Here is a 13,269-nt window from a genome sequence, read left to right on the forward strand (position 1 = left end):
CTAAAGGTGCAATAGAACATGGAGTTCATACACTAATGGACACCCAGATGAGAGAGAAGCACTGTAGATCATTGTTTGCAAATCTTTGGTGTCAGGTGTGAATTGAAGTCATCGGAATGGATGGTGCTTGGGAAGTTGATTTAAATTTTTATATATAGGGTTTGATATAATTAGCGATTGTAATCAACTATATATCAGTTGATATAAAATTAGAAGATAAGAGAAAATCAAGAAATCACAGTGGCTCTTTTAACCAGATATATTCCTTTTCTCTATGTGGAAGAAGAAAGAATTTTTTGGTCTTTAAATTCTAAGCTGTTGTTTTATTAAAGTTCAGTAACTTAATCTCTCCAACTGCTTATTCCTTGGCAGCATCTCACTGGCTCATCGATGTCAGTGTAGGCTGGTCTCCAGCAAATGCATGAAGGAAGCAGAGGCCAGTGAGTCACAGGACTTTCCAGCAGACTTGGCACATGAGCACCTATCTGGGCTTCTGGAAGTAAGCAAGCAAGGGGGAGAACGGCAGTATCGCCTCCCCTTTTTGTCTTTGTCTTCTTTCAGTAATGGCCATGAACCGTGAGGTTAGTGTCTTGGCTCAGAGATAAGCATAGCTTGGCATTGATTCTTCTGTTGCTACCTCAAGCTGTTTTTCTGTCCCCAAGAACAGCACTCTCAGTGGGTGTGGAAGTGGGTGGGACATGAAGCAATGGTTTTACATTGCATTGCCTGGCTACAGCTTGGCATTTCTTTCTTTTTCCTTTTTCTTTGCATCATTGCCATTGGTGCCACTAATTTTGCTTCTCCCTCCTTCCCTTTTATAACTCGTTTCTTTCAGAGGTGCCCAATGTCTCAGCGTTGTATTTTCTGTGGAGTTTTACCAGTGTTCTCAGGCAATAACCCTGGCGACATTGTATATCCACTTTATATAGTTAATGCTAGAGGGATTCATTTTAAAAAGAAGAAGATAGAAAGAATAAAAAGAAAAAATGGAGCAATGAGGGAGGTCCCTGTCAATGGAGCTGCTGTTCTTCCTCTCCCTGGCTGTCTTTGACTTTGGAAAATTAACTACTTAATAGCAATTGCCCCTGGACATGAGAGGGAGTGAATGGACAAAAAGACCTGTCCTAACAAAGAGACAGGAATACTGGGAGCTCTGGAAGGGGCAGGTGGGCTTAGGCAAAGTCACCAGCTCAGGATGCCCCAGTCCCTCACAGGCAAAGATGGATCATAAGATAGGAGGTGGTGGAAAAGAATGCCAACCCCATGCATTCCTCCAGTGGCTGTGGAAGTCACAGGTTAGCCTACTTGAAGGAAGAATGAAGGATTTTTACCCCCTTAGGACAAAGTGTGATGGAGTGACTTGTTTTTCATTTTCTTCAGACCCTAACCATGAGAATTTGTAATATTGTTTCTGCCAAGCTCTGATCCTACTTAGCTCTTCCCCTTTATATACTTCTGTCCCTATCTGTTTATAGCTTTTCTTCTCAAACCTAAGTGCAAAAGAAGAGAAAGGTTACTGTTTTCTATGTCTCCTAAAGAAGAAAGAGTTCCAGAAAAGTGTGTTTGAGTGAGACTTCAAAGGATAGATAGAACTGGGGTGGTTGGAGTGGAGGCGTATTGCAGGCCTGGATTACAAAGGAAGTATTGTAATTTGAAGCCAATAAATAGAACACATTTGTTGCACTGAAAGCTAATGGAAGGCTATTTGTCAGAGAAGAACTAGGAAGTTAGATTTACACAATGATATCCAGCATGGGAGAACCCAATTCTCTTATAATGTTGTTAACATGAGGTTTTGTGTCTTCTTTTTCCTTTTTTTTTTCAGATCCTAAGCTGGTGTCTTTGCCTAAAGCCCACCTTTCCTCTCTAGGGCTCCCTGTATTCATGTATCTTTGTTAGGATAGTTCTTTGCCATTCACTCTCTCTTGTGTCAAGGGGCTTATGCTACTAACTAGTTATGTCAGTTGTATCATTACTCCTTGTTTTATTCATGCATTTATTGATTTATTCCTCTGTTTATTCACAAGTTCACTTGTTCTCCAGTCATTTGTTAAGCAACTTTTACCTTTCTCACATTAACCATGACATGCCCACATGAATTCCCTCCTGCCCTTCCCTTCCCCCGCCAGTGAAAGAATTACAGAGATTTGCAGCATTTGTCCCACTCTGTTTTTTATCTCATTTTGCCTTTTCAGTCAGTAGGGCCCTGGATTAGGCTTGGCGTGCCCTGCTGTACTTGTCCTGAGGACTTTTCTACCCTAATCTGATTATAAGAACCCACACACTACACTGATGGTTCTTCTTTTTAACCTCCTTTTCTTTTTATGTCTATTAGCAGGAACTGTCAGGAGCAGTTTTCTGTGTAACTGTACACACGGCGTGTACAGGTCCTTCCCTGTGGTCACAGGGCCAGGAGGGTACATCGCTACACTGTGGCAGGGAGTTTCCATAGGTGCGCTGACATACACACATGCAAAATTTGCCAGACATAATGAACTGCTTTGGCAACCTGGGAGGTGATTTCAGGTCAATAAATGGCTTTTTGGTGACAGTGTGGGAGATTCATCTCTGCTCTAAAAAATCAAGTCAGCAAAAAAAGTGTTCTTAAAACATATTACTTGGGCTGGCACCGTGGCTCACTAGGCTAATCCTCCACCTGCGGCACTGGCACCCCGGGTTCTAGTCCCAGTCAGGGCGCCGGATTCTGTCCCGGTTGCCCCTCTTCCAGGCCAGCTCTCTGCTGTGGCCCAGGAGTGCAGTGGAGGATGGCCCAAGTGCTTGGGCCCTGCACCCCATGGGAGACCAGGAGATAGCACTTGGCTCCTGGCTTCGGATCAGCGCGGTGTGCCAGCCGTAGCGCGCCGGCCGCAGAGGCCATTGGAGGGTGAACCAACGGCAAAAGGAAGACCTTTCTCTCTGCCTCTCTCTCTCTCACTCTCCACTCTGCCTATCGAAAAAAAAAAAAGAAAAGAAAAAAAATATTACTTTATTTTTATGTCTTTGGCTTTCCTGTGTCCTTTGGTTATAAAGGGTTACTCTACTTCATTACTTATATACTTAGCAATTCTATAATTTCATAAAGGATGCAGTGCCAGCCATGAACTCTGAGCTGTTAGGGTCTGCATAGCACTGGGAGCGATGGTGCTGGAGAAGCAGAAGGAGCAGGCGTTTGCTTTTCCTGAATCCTGTCATGTCGTTCTGGATCGCTTTCAGGATGTTGCTCCTTGCTGAGCATGTCATCAATCTTCCGTAGCGGAATGCCTGTGGAACTAACTTGGATTGCATTAAAATAGCTGCTCAAGGATCTTCTTAATGACTTTCTGTAAAATCAGAAAGTGCACTGGATGACGAAATCCAGAACTGGAAGAAAAAAAAAAATCACCTCCATATATGCACAAAAGCATTTGAGGAATTCGCATGGCGGCTCGTGCCCAAGCATTGCTTATGGCACTTGGCTTCCTGTGAGGATGAGTAAGAGCAACGGTGATGTTGGTGATTTTATCTGGACTTCAGAGGAGCTGGAGCACTGGTGTAACCTTCAGCCATCCGTCGTTCACTCGCCCCCGTTCATGCACATCCAAAGGAAATGATATTGTGGGTCACCCTGAGAGGCATGAATTTGCTGATTTTTTTTCTCAAGCTCTTGTCTGTCCGTGTGCTTGCTAGTATTATTGAGAACATTTTAAAAGTGTGAGTTATCGTGTAAGCCCTTAATCTTACAATGTAAATGTGGAAACAAAACTGGCAAGGTATGAAACAACTAGCAAAGGATACCAGATGCTCCATAACGGGCGTTCTGTTCCATGCGAAGTTCACATCTTATGTGTTCCCTCAGGGCAGAAAATGAGACTTTGTTGGCTACCTAATTCTCAGGGGAAGCTCTGTGGGGTGATTCAGAATTTGAACTGGCCTCATATAAGTGGGCTTTAGAGAGAGGGAATAGCTGCTTGTAGGAAGGAGGCAAGTGCATCTTAGGGCTAGAGAGCAGTCGTGTATGGGAGGGAGATGGAAAGCGTGGCATTAGTATGCATGGCAGCGAGGTGGTGACTGAGTTCAGATGGCACAGGTGTGACAGTTACTGAGGAGGCACCAGGAGACCTCCAGAGTGCGGGCGAGTCAGTTTGCTCTTCTTGCTCCACCCACAGTGGCTGCGTCTTCCTCTTTTCTCTTAGCTTCAAGCTTCCGATGACGAGATTGGCGTCTCCACTGATTATATTTTATATTTATTCCTTTCTGTATTCCTTTGGTGTGGCAATGAAGGGAGAGAGAAGAGGTAACAGAGGGACAAGGGAGAAACAGAGAAGAGAGAGGGAGATCTTTCATTTGTTGGTTTACTTCCCAGATGGCCACAACAGCCAGTGCTGGGCCAGGCTGAAGCCACAAGCCAGGAGCTTCATCCGGGTCTCCCACGTGGATGGCAGGGTCCCAAGCACTTGGGCCATCTTCTACTGCTTTCCCAGGTGTGTTAGCAGGGAGCTGGATAGAAAATGGAGCAGTTGGGACTTGAACTGGCACTCATATGGGATGATGGCAACGCTGGCTGAAGTTTAACCACTGTGCCCCTAATAATTGTCCTTTTATTTAGCGTTTTAAGTTTATTCTTAATGTAGCGCTCATATTTCCTGACTGAAGGGAAACCTCTTACAAGGCCATCTAGGTAAGAGAAATCTCAGATAATGGGATGGGATTAGTAATTTTGACTGAAACAGAACATAGAGGGACATGTACATTTTTAGATTCTGATTTAACTGTTTTATTGTATCTATCTGTGAAAAATAGACCAGGCAAAGACAGGGCGAGTGTTGCTTCTTTAAAAGAGGGAACAACCTTCTGCTTGTCGAGTTAGGGAATCTCTGAGACTCTGTCACATACATTTTAGTCCCACTGACATATTACTCCCACGTCCTTGTGGGTAGTAACGTTAAAATTTTTAAAATGTTCTTTGATCTTCCACCCACTGATCTAGTAGACATTTAAGTTCAATACTGCAACTGGGAGGAAGGGGAGTTAAAATGCCATGCAGTCTATGGAGGGAAAGAGCCTCAGAAGTCACAGTCTGTGTGTCTGCATGTAGAAATTGTAACAATAAGTTGGTTTCCATTTTCAGATGCACTGTTAGTCATCACACTTTACATTATAGGGCATTACCATTTATGACCTACTTAAAATGGGTGTCCCTTCAGTAGGAGCAACATGTGTGTAGCCATTGGTTGACTTGCAGACTTTCAGAAAAGCTGTCTTTTAACTGAAGTGTACTTTGCACGTCAACAGATTATATAAATACTGATTGCGATCCTCTATGGGCTGGATTATATTGGGAACAAGTATGAGGAATCTGTATCTAAGGAACCATTTAGCAAATAATTCTGGTAAATTAAGCCCCTCCTCCTTATGCTCTGTGGAAAGATGTTACACATTTTCCAAAGTGATCATCTATTTATTCGAAGTGATTCCTGCAGCAGGAGTCCAGAGACCAAGTTTTGTGGTCATGGACATGGCACTGAACCTTGCACAACTTCACCTTCCTCACATACAAAATTAGATATTGTGTTGTCATGTCACTAAAAGCCAAACCTCTTAACTTCCAAGATTTCTGTAGTTCTAGCAATGCTATAGAACTCTGGGGGGGAAAAGGGTAAATACAGTGGTCCCAGCTCTTAGAATGCTCAAATATTTGTTCTAATTTTCTAGGGCAGGGATGGGGAATGTCTGGCCTGTGGACTCTATAAGGTCTGCACGATCATTTCATATGGCCCTGCTAAGGACTGGAGATTCAATAAATCTACAGGAAGATAACTTTTTTTAAGTTGATTGTTTTGTATGGCTCATAAATGATACTATAAATATGCAAATGGTCCCCACCTGACCTAGCGCACAGTTATTCATCCAGGTGGGCATTTACAGCCGTATTTAAAAATGAATCCTTAAGTGTATCAGTGCCTTCCCCTACGCCCTTTGAAGCCTCTATTAGAGCTTTGGCAGGTTATGTTCAGAAATAATTGATCCTTACAAAGAAATCATTAAGATCCTTTGATAAGAGGGTCAGTGTTGTGGCAGAGCAGGTAAATTTGCCACCTGTAATGCTGGCATCCCATATAGGCACCAATTTGGTTTGCCATTGCTCCATATCTGATCCTGCTCCCTGCTAATGGTTTGGGAAAAGCAGCAGAAGATGACCCAAGTGCTTGGACCCCTGCACTCACATGGGAGACCTGGAAGAAGCTCCTGGCTCCTGACTCCAGCCTGACTCAGCCATTGAGGTCACCTGGAAGAGTGAACCAGTAGATGAAAGACCCTCTCTGTCCCTCTCTGTCTCTGTCTCTGTCTTTCTCTCTCTCTCCCTGTCTCTCTGTAACTCTGATTTTCAAATAAATAAATAAATCTTTAAAAAAAAAATCCCTTGATAAAATAGCATCAGGAATTGAACACATGTTGTTCTAGTGCAAGTTTGGAGGGCTATCCTTGGCAAAGATGGCAGTGACAAGAGTCAGTAGTTCTTAAGGTAAGAAGGGCTTTTGCTCCAGTGAGCTCTCCTGCAAAGATTTCTTTGTCTCTAGAAAACCAGTAAAATGTTTGGAATTTAGCCTTTTTTTTTCATGAAACTTTTTCCCTCAGTAATGAATGATAAATACTTCTATCTTCATCTTTTCTTTTTAAATGTAGGATTGTTTGGGTTTCTCCCAATTCTGGGATTTGGGAAAGAGTGAAAGACAGTAGGTAAAATTAAGTCATCTCAAATAATAAATCACTGTTTTTGAATGTGAACTTTTAGCCTTTGTTTCTTAATGACTTAGGTTGTTTTGAGAGAGAGAGAGAGAGAGAGAGAGAGAGAGAGAGATGCATTGAACAAGTGCCTGAGCATTCCTGCATCTGAGCCTTGTCTGCCATCTGCACAGTGAGCATTGTGGGGGTGGCCAGGCAGGAGGAGGTTTTCATACTAAAGACTGGATTTTTCTTTTAATTTTACTGGCAGATTCAATATATACTTCAAGAATATTTCACTTTTCTTTTTTGGTCATTTTTCCTATAAATTCTTTATTTCTACCCCCTCAGGGTCCATTGCTATACATATGTAAAATCAGAGATACTGTGAAGAATTGGATAGTTTCTTTTAAAGATTTATTTCTTGTATCACTTGTCCTTTACTCAAGAAAGTTATGCTGTTTTCCCAGATATTTTATTAAAATGTGTTTTCAATCCAAAGAGTCTTAAGGGCTTACAGAATGCAATTGTGCCAAAACGTGTAATCCAGGAAACATCTGGTGGTTCCTGTTGGTGGGAATGATGGGAATGTGCCCATGTACTTTAATGCTCAATTCAACAAAATATGGTTATGTTTTTGTACGCAAAGCAGGAGCTCGTGATTTTTTTTTGAGTTTATAACCTGCCTTTCTACTTGCAAGGACTGTCTCTGCAAATGTACCGCACACATATGGGCTTCTCGATTTGTTGGATGCAGCTGTGGTCCTTAATAAGGTGGATCAGAACGGGGCAGTCACAATTGGCTGTAGATTTTTAGTTTACACTTTTAGGCTTTGAGGGCCAGAAAACTTCTCAGTGAGAGAAATATAATACCTCTACTGCTATGACCAGGATTGTTATGATTTGTATTATTTAATCCATTATGTTAGCATAGTTCATAGTATACTAAATACTTTATTACCTGAAAAGTTTTGACAAAGCAAAATATGCATACTATGTTTTAGAAGATTTATTTGGCTGAAATGAAACTAATCTTAAAATAGTGAATGTAGATAATTTTAGGATTAAAAATAATATAACCCAGGACAAGAGGGTCAGGCTTTCTCAAAGTTGGAAGTGTCCATAGATTGATTGTACTCCCTGGTAAATAGAGCATTTGTTGACCTGAGGTGTTCAGGTGTGGACTGTATGACCAGTGGGGACGTTTAACAAGTGGTTCAGTTAAGACTATTACTGGGTGAATTTCAATATGATGTTTAAAAGTTATTTATTTATTGAAGAGGCAGACAGACTGAGAGAGGGCTCATATCTATTGGTTCACTTTCCAAACGCCTGCCACAACCAAACTCAATTCACATCTCCCATGTGGATAGCAGGTGCTTCCCAGGGTCTGCATTAGTAGAAAGCTAGAATTGGGAGAGGAGCCAGAACTCAATCCAAGACACATGAATATGGGATGCAGGCAACCAAAGCAGTGTCTTCACCACTAGGCCATATACCCACTTCCTAAATGACTTTTTAAGTCTTCTCAAAAACGCCTTTCTACAGCATATATTTTTAATAGTGTCATATAAATATGAATATTGTTTAAAGCCAAAATGACTAGTAGCACATAATAAAGAAAATAGATTTGAAAATCTAAATTAAGTAGTCTGTTAAGATAGAAATGTAATTTCAGATTTTAAAAATTTAGAAAGTCAAGGTGAAAGTTGAGTCTGGCTAAGAGGAACATCACATGTGTTGCACCTCAGACGTTTTGCTTGGATGTCCTCAGCGGAGTGCGCTAACACTCTCCTAGGAGCTTTCTGGAAGCTTGTTCATCAGCCACGGAGGAACAGAGTGCTTCTGAAGCAGGCTGTTGAGCTGGAAGAAGTCACAGGCGCTGAGTGGTCCAGCTCTGTCTCAGCACCTCTCTTTAGCTTCATTCTCCGGGTGCCGGAGAACTCTGTCATCACTTCAGTTCCCTGGTCCTTTATTCCCACAAGGCCTGTCCATCAGCTGCTGGACAGTTTTGCAGATGTTTGAGCAGCAGGGTGGGAGTCTGGAGCTCTGTGGTGTCTGTTTTTGCACATCGCCTAGGCCTTTCTGCTGAACTGTGCCCTTCCCACTTGCTTACTTTTTTTAAAACCTAATTTCCCATTTTAGGTTAGTTTTCTTTCTTTTTTTTTTTTAATTAAATCTCTTTACTTTAAAACTCATATCTCTGAATTACACCTCAGCATGTCTCTGAATTCTTGCTTTCTTCTTCCATTATTTCCTGTTTTTCTTGTGCCACCTGTCATCTCCTAAGGGTTTTCAGGTTTTACTTGAGATTGACATTTCAGGTCTTAGAAAAGCTTATGTTCAAGAACACAGCTCAGGGGCTGGTGTTTGGCCTAGTGGGTAAGATGCCAGTTGGAATGCCCACATTCCGCATTGGAGGGCCTGAATTCAAGTCCTCACTTTGCTCCTGACTCCAGCCGCCTGCTAACGCACACACCCTGCCAGCTCAAGTAGGTGGGTCCCTGCCACCCATGTGAGAGACCCAGACTGAGTTCCCAGGTCTTGACTTCAACCTGGCCTAGCCCTGGCTGTTACAGGATTTGAGGAGTGAAACAGTGGATGGAAGATATCTCCCTCTCTGTCACTGTACCTTTCAAATAAATAAAATATAAAGACACACACAGTGCATGAACACAAGTGATTTTTGTTCTCTTTCAATATTTTTATGATTATAAAATTAAACATTTGTTTTTCAAAATCTTTAGAGTATTAAAAAGCTTCAATATTCCAGTAGCTCAGAAATAATTAATGTTTTTGAATATTTTCTTCTAATCCTTTTTTATCTTTCTATGAAGCTAATGACCTAAACTCTTTGTAACCCCTGCCACTATCTCTTTCCTCATAATAGCAAACAAACAAACACAGTGATGCACAAGCTATAAATGTTAATGAAGGAAAGAAAGTCTTAATTTGAGCATGTAATAATTGACACAGGAAAACAAACAAATATTTCTCTATGGTTCTAGGTGACTGGGGCCGAGTGCAAGAATGGATATGAGCACTGAAGGCTATCACATACACTGAGTGTTTAGGACATGGAGGGTAATGGGTGTTGTGTCTGCAACAGGAGGGCACTCATAATGGAAGGTGCATCCAGGGCTCCCTAGAACAGATGTGAAGCAATTCCCCCCTTCTCCCAAAACGTATTCAAAGAAAGGGTGTTAAACTATTGGACCAGGAGTGCGAGGGCTACACAGCCGTGAGAGTCCCAGAGATGGGGCTCACTGGAGCCACGTTGGAGGTTGCCACCACAGGTCTTTTTGAACCATAGTCAGCCTTTAATCCTGGGGAACATTTTTTATGTGTTTTAATTTAGCAGGTTTCACCCCAGCTAGTTTAATGTGTATAGGGAAGCCCTAGAAGGCAAAAGTTTGTGAAACAGAAAAAAAAAAAAATGGTTTGTATTTAAGTTATGCACAGAAACAAATCACAGGGCAGGCTCTATAGAGGGAAGAGCAAAGGAAGTAATATTTTTTGTTTTTAACAATATGACTGTCAAAATGGCAGCAGTTGACACATTGCTTTTATTATGACTCCCTCATCAGAGCTAGCATTGTGGCTTCTTTGGAGAAGGTAAAAGTAATTAAACTTAATGTATAACTATATAAAATATAAAACAATGGGCTTTTTAAATTATTACTTGAAAGAGTTACAGAGAGAGAAAACTTCTATCTGCTGGTTCACTCATAAATGGCCACAACAGCTAGGGCTGGGTCAGGTCAAAACCGGAAGCCAGGAGCCAAGTGCAGGGGCCCAAGCCCTTGGGCCATCTTCCGCTGCTGTCTCAGGTTCGTTAGCAGGGAGCTGAATTGGAAGTTGGGCAGCTGGGACTTAATCGGCAGCTACATGGGACCCTGCTTTGCAGGCAGCAGCTTAATCCTCTCTGCCACAATGCAGGCCCTGACACAGTGTTTTTAAACCTGTTCCCCTTCTACCATTTTGCTTTATGTTTTCTCCTAAAACCAGAGGAAACTCAAAAGTGTAAGACATTATTGTTGTAAAGCAAAAGCAAGCTAGAATGTTCAGACCACACTTAACAATGGGTGCTCTAAAACCAGGTACAAGTGCTGCTGGCAGAAGCACGACAGTTGCTACAGGAGATGCTTGTTTGTGGCAAGTTCTCCCCACTCCTGTTGAGGAACAATTATAAAATTGACATTTCCTTCTAAATGACTCCTTCACTCCTTACAAAATGTGGGCCCACTGCAAATGGAATGTTAGAATGAATTGCTTGCTATCTGAAAAATTAAAAATAAGCATAATTTAGTGTCTTTTTTGTTTTAAATTGCATATTGAACCTTCCTTGATACTGCTAGCCAGTTTTTATTTTTGTTGCTAACAGTATTTTTTCATTCTTAGGTTTTCTAAGTCCAGATATATATATATTTTTTAATATTTATTTACTTATTTGAAAGGCAGAAATAGAGAGGGAAACAGGGAGAGATTATCCATCCTCTGGCTCATTCCCCAAGTGGCCGCAATGACTGGAGCTGGGTCAGGCCGAAGCCAAGAGCTTCTTCCGGGTCCATGTAGGTGCAGGGGCCCAAGTATTTGGGCCATCCTCTGCGGCTTTCCCAGGCACTTAGCAGGGAGCTAGCTGGGAGGTGGAGCAGCTGGGACTCAAATCGGTGCCAGTAGAGGATGCCAACACTGCAGGAAGAGGCTTAACCTTCTACACCATGGCGCTGGTCCTGTGAGTCCCAGGTTGGGCCAGTATTTTTGTACCTGGTAGTTGGGCCTGGAGCCGGTGGAGATGGTCACGTTCACACACTGTTTTCCTGTGACAGAGGTATGTGTTGGAAATACTACCTCGTAGGCTTTTTCAATTTCTTTCTTTCTTTTTTTTTTATTTTTGACAGGCAGAGTGGACATTGTATATAAGATCAGTAAGCCACTGAGTTAAATCAGAGGCGGAGATTAGTTTGTGGAATAGAATGGTCTACAAAAAAGGTTAATCAGTTGGTGTCATTCTAGAATTGTCTTCCACACACAGGAAAACAAAGTTAGACTCCTTATTAAGGCTCATGAGGCTCGCATGATCTGGCTCCGGACTCCCCTCCTACATGATCTGGCTCCGGACTCCCCTCCTGGCCTCATCCTTTACGGTGTCTCTCACTGGCCAACCTTCAGCCACACTGGTCTTCCTGCTGCTGTGTGAGAGCACCCAGCTCCCTCCCTGTCTCAGCCTCTTTGTTGCCTCAGGCACCTGGAAGACTTCCTGTCATCGGCTCCTCCTCGTTAATCAGGGCTGCTCTGAGGTGTGTCAGCAGAGGCATCTGTTCCACTGCCGAGTCTGTTCCTATGTGGCTGGGGGTTCTGTCCTACAGACGCAGTCTGTGATGAGTGTAAGGGGGACGTGGGCCACAGTGGGTGGCAGGGTAGAAGTGGGGAGGATGGCTTTGTGAGTGTTTCCTGGACATTTAGCCTTTCCAGCAATCTGAAAATTATTTCATACCTGATGAATCATGTTCTTGAGCCAGCTAAGTAGATTCTGTTCTCTACACTTGTTTCCTGACCAATACGTGGGCCATGCCTGCCCTCTCTGAAGCAGCAACCACCCACCCCACCGTAACACTCTGTCCTGTTACTCTCTGTGTTCTTGAAGCGTTTGGAGAAATATGGAACATTCAGTGTGTTTGATTATTCACTTATCAACTGGATCCCTCCCCAACATCTGTGTTCTATGAAGGCCGATGCTTTGTATTTTTACCCTTGTGCTCTGTGTACCTGGAGCAATGCTTGGCACTTGGTAGGGTCTCAGGAACTGTATGCTGGGTAACTATGTGCCAATTCCAGCCTTTCGGAATTGGAATTGGAATTGGAATTGGAATTGGAATTGGAATTCCAGTTGCTGCCTGGAGGTTAAAATAGATACTGAAGACTGCAAAGGGGTTCAGTCAACAATCAGTGTTCCTAATAAGGATGTGCCCAGACTCTAGAGCAACAGGGCCCTGTGTTGGCTCTGCCTGCCATGGAGTATAACAAATAGGGCAGAGCCCTGATACTTGTGTTTGCAAAACACTTTCCCATAATCCTCATTTTTAAAGCATTCTGTTTCATTTAGTATAGGAGCCTAAGTCAAAGCCTCCCAGACTCTAAAAATTTTTAAATTGCTATTGTTTAGAAGCCAGCCAATTTAGAATTTGTGGAGCACTTAGCTTCCTGAATAATCCGAATCAGGATCATTCAAAGAACTGCAAAATACTGTCTTTCCTTAAAATGTTAGAATTTCTAAGATGGGCGATAAACAAATGTGTACATGAACACTTTAGTAAAGTGATTTTTAGGTCTGCCTATTGTAAACCAGTGGTTTTGAGATTACAAGCTGTGACCTATTAGGGGATCACTAATTAGTGCTTCAAGACTATCATTTCTTAAAATTAAAATGGAAGACAAAAGTGTATTGTGCATTAGAAAGTAAGTAGGCTGAGACTGGTTCAGATGCACCTCTGCTACCTGTACTGGTCAGGATGAAAATGTTCTTACTGTAGGGTGGAATAAAAACGCTTTGAAAAGCATAGAGAG

At 42.4% G+C, this 13,269-nt stretch overlaps 1 protein-coding gene across 5 annotated transcripts in view; it reads left to right on the plus strand.

The window, feature by feature from the left end:
* PSD3 (pleckstrin and Sec7 domain containing 3) overlaps positions 1–13,269 on the plus strand; it is a 611,013-nt gene that overhangs the window by 387,555 nt on the left and 210,189 nt on the right. The window contains exon 1 of one of the 5 annotated variants that reach the window (XM_062199437.1): positions 555–581. The exons of the other annotated variants lie outside the window; for them this stretch is intronic. Within the exon in view, the coding sequence (XP_062055421.1) occupies positions 564–581 (18 nt within the window). The 5' untranslated portion in view covers positions 555–563. Of the gene's footprint in view, positions 1–554; positions 582–13,269 lie in introns of those variants that run through there. 5 annotated transcript variants of the gene reach the window in all.

Source organism: Lepus europaeus, chromosome 8 (assembly GCF_033115175.1).
Source record: "Lepus europaeus isolate LE1 chromosome 8, mLepTim1.pri, whole genome shotgun sequence".
Classification (NCBI taxonomy): Eukaryota; Metazoa; Chordata; class Mammalia; order Lagomorpha; family Leporidae; genus Lepus; species Lepus europaeus.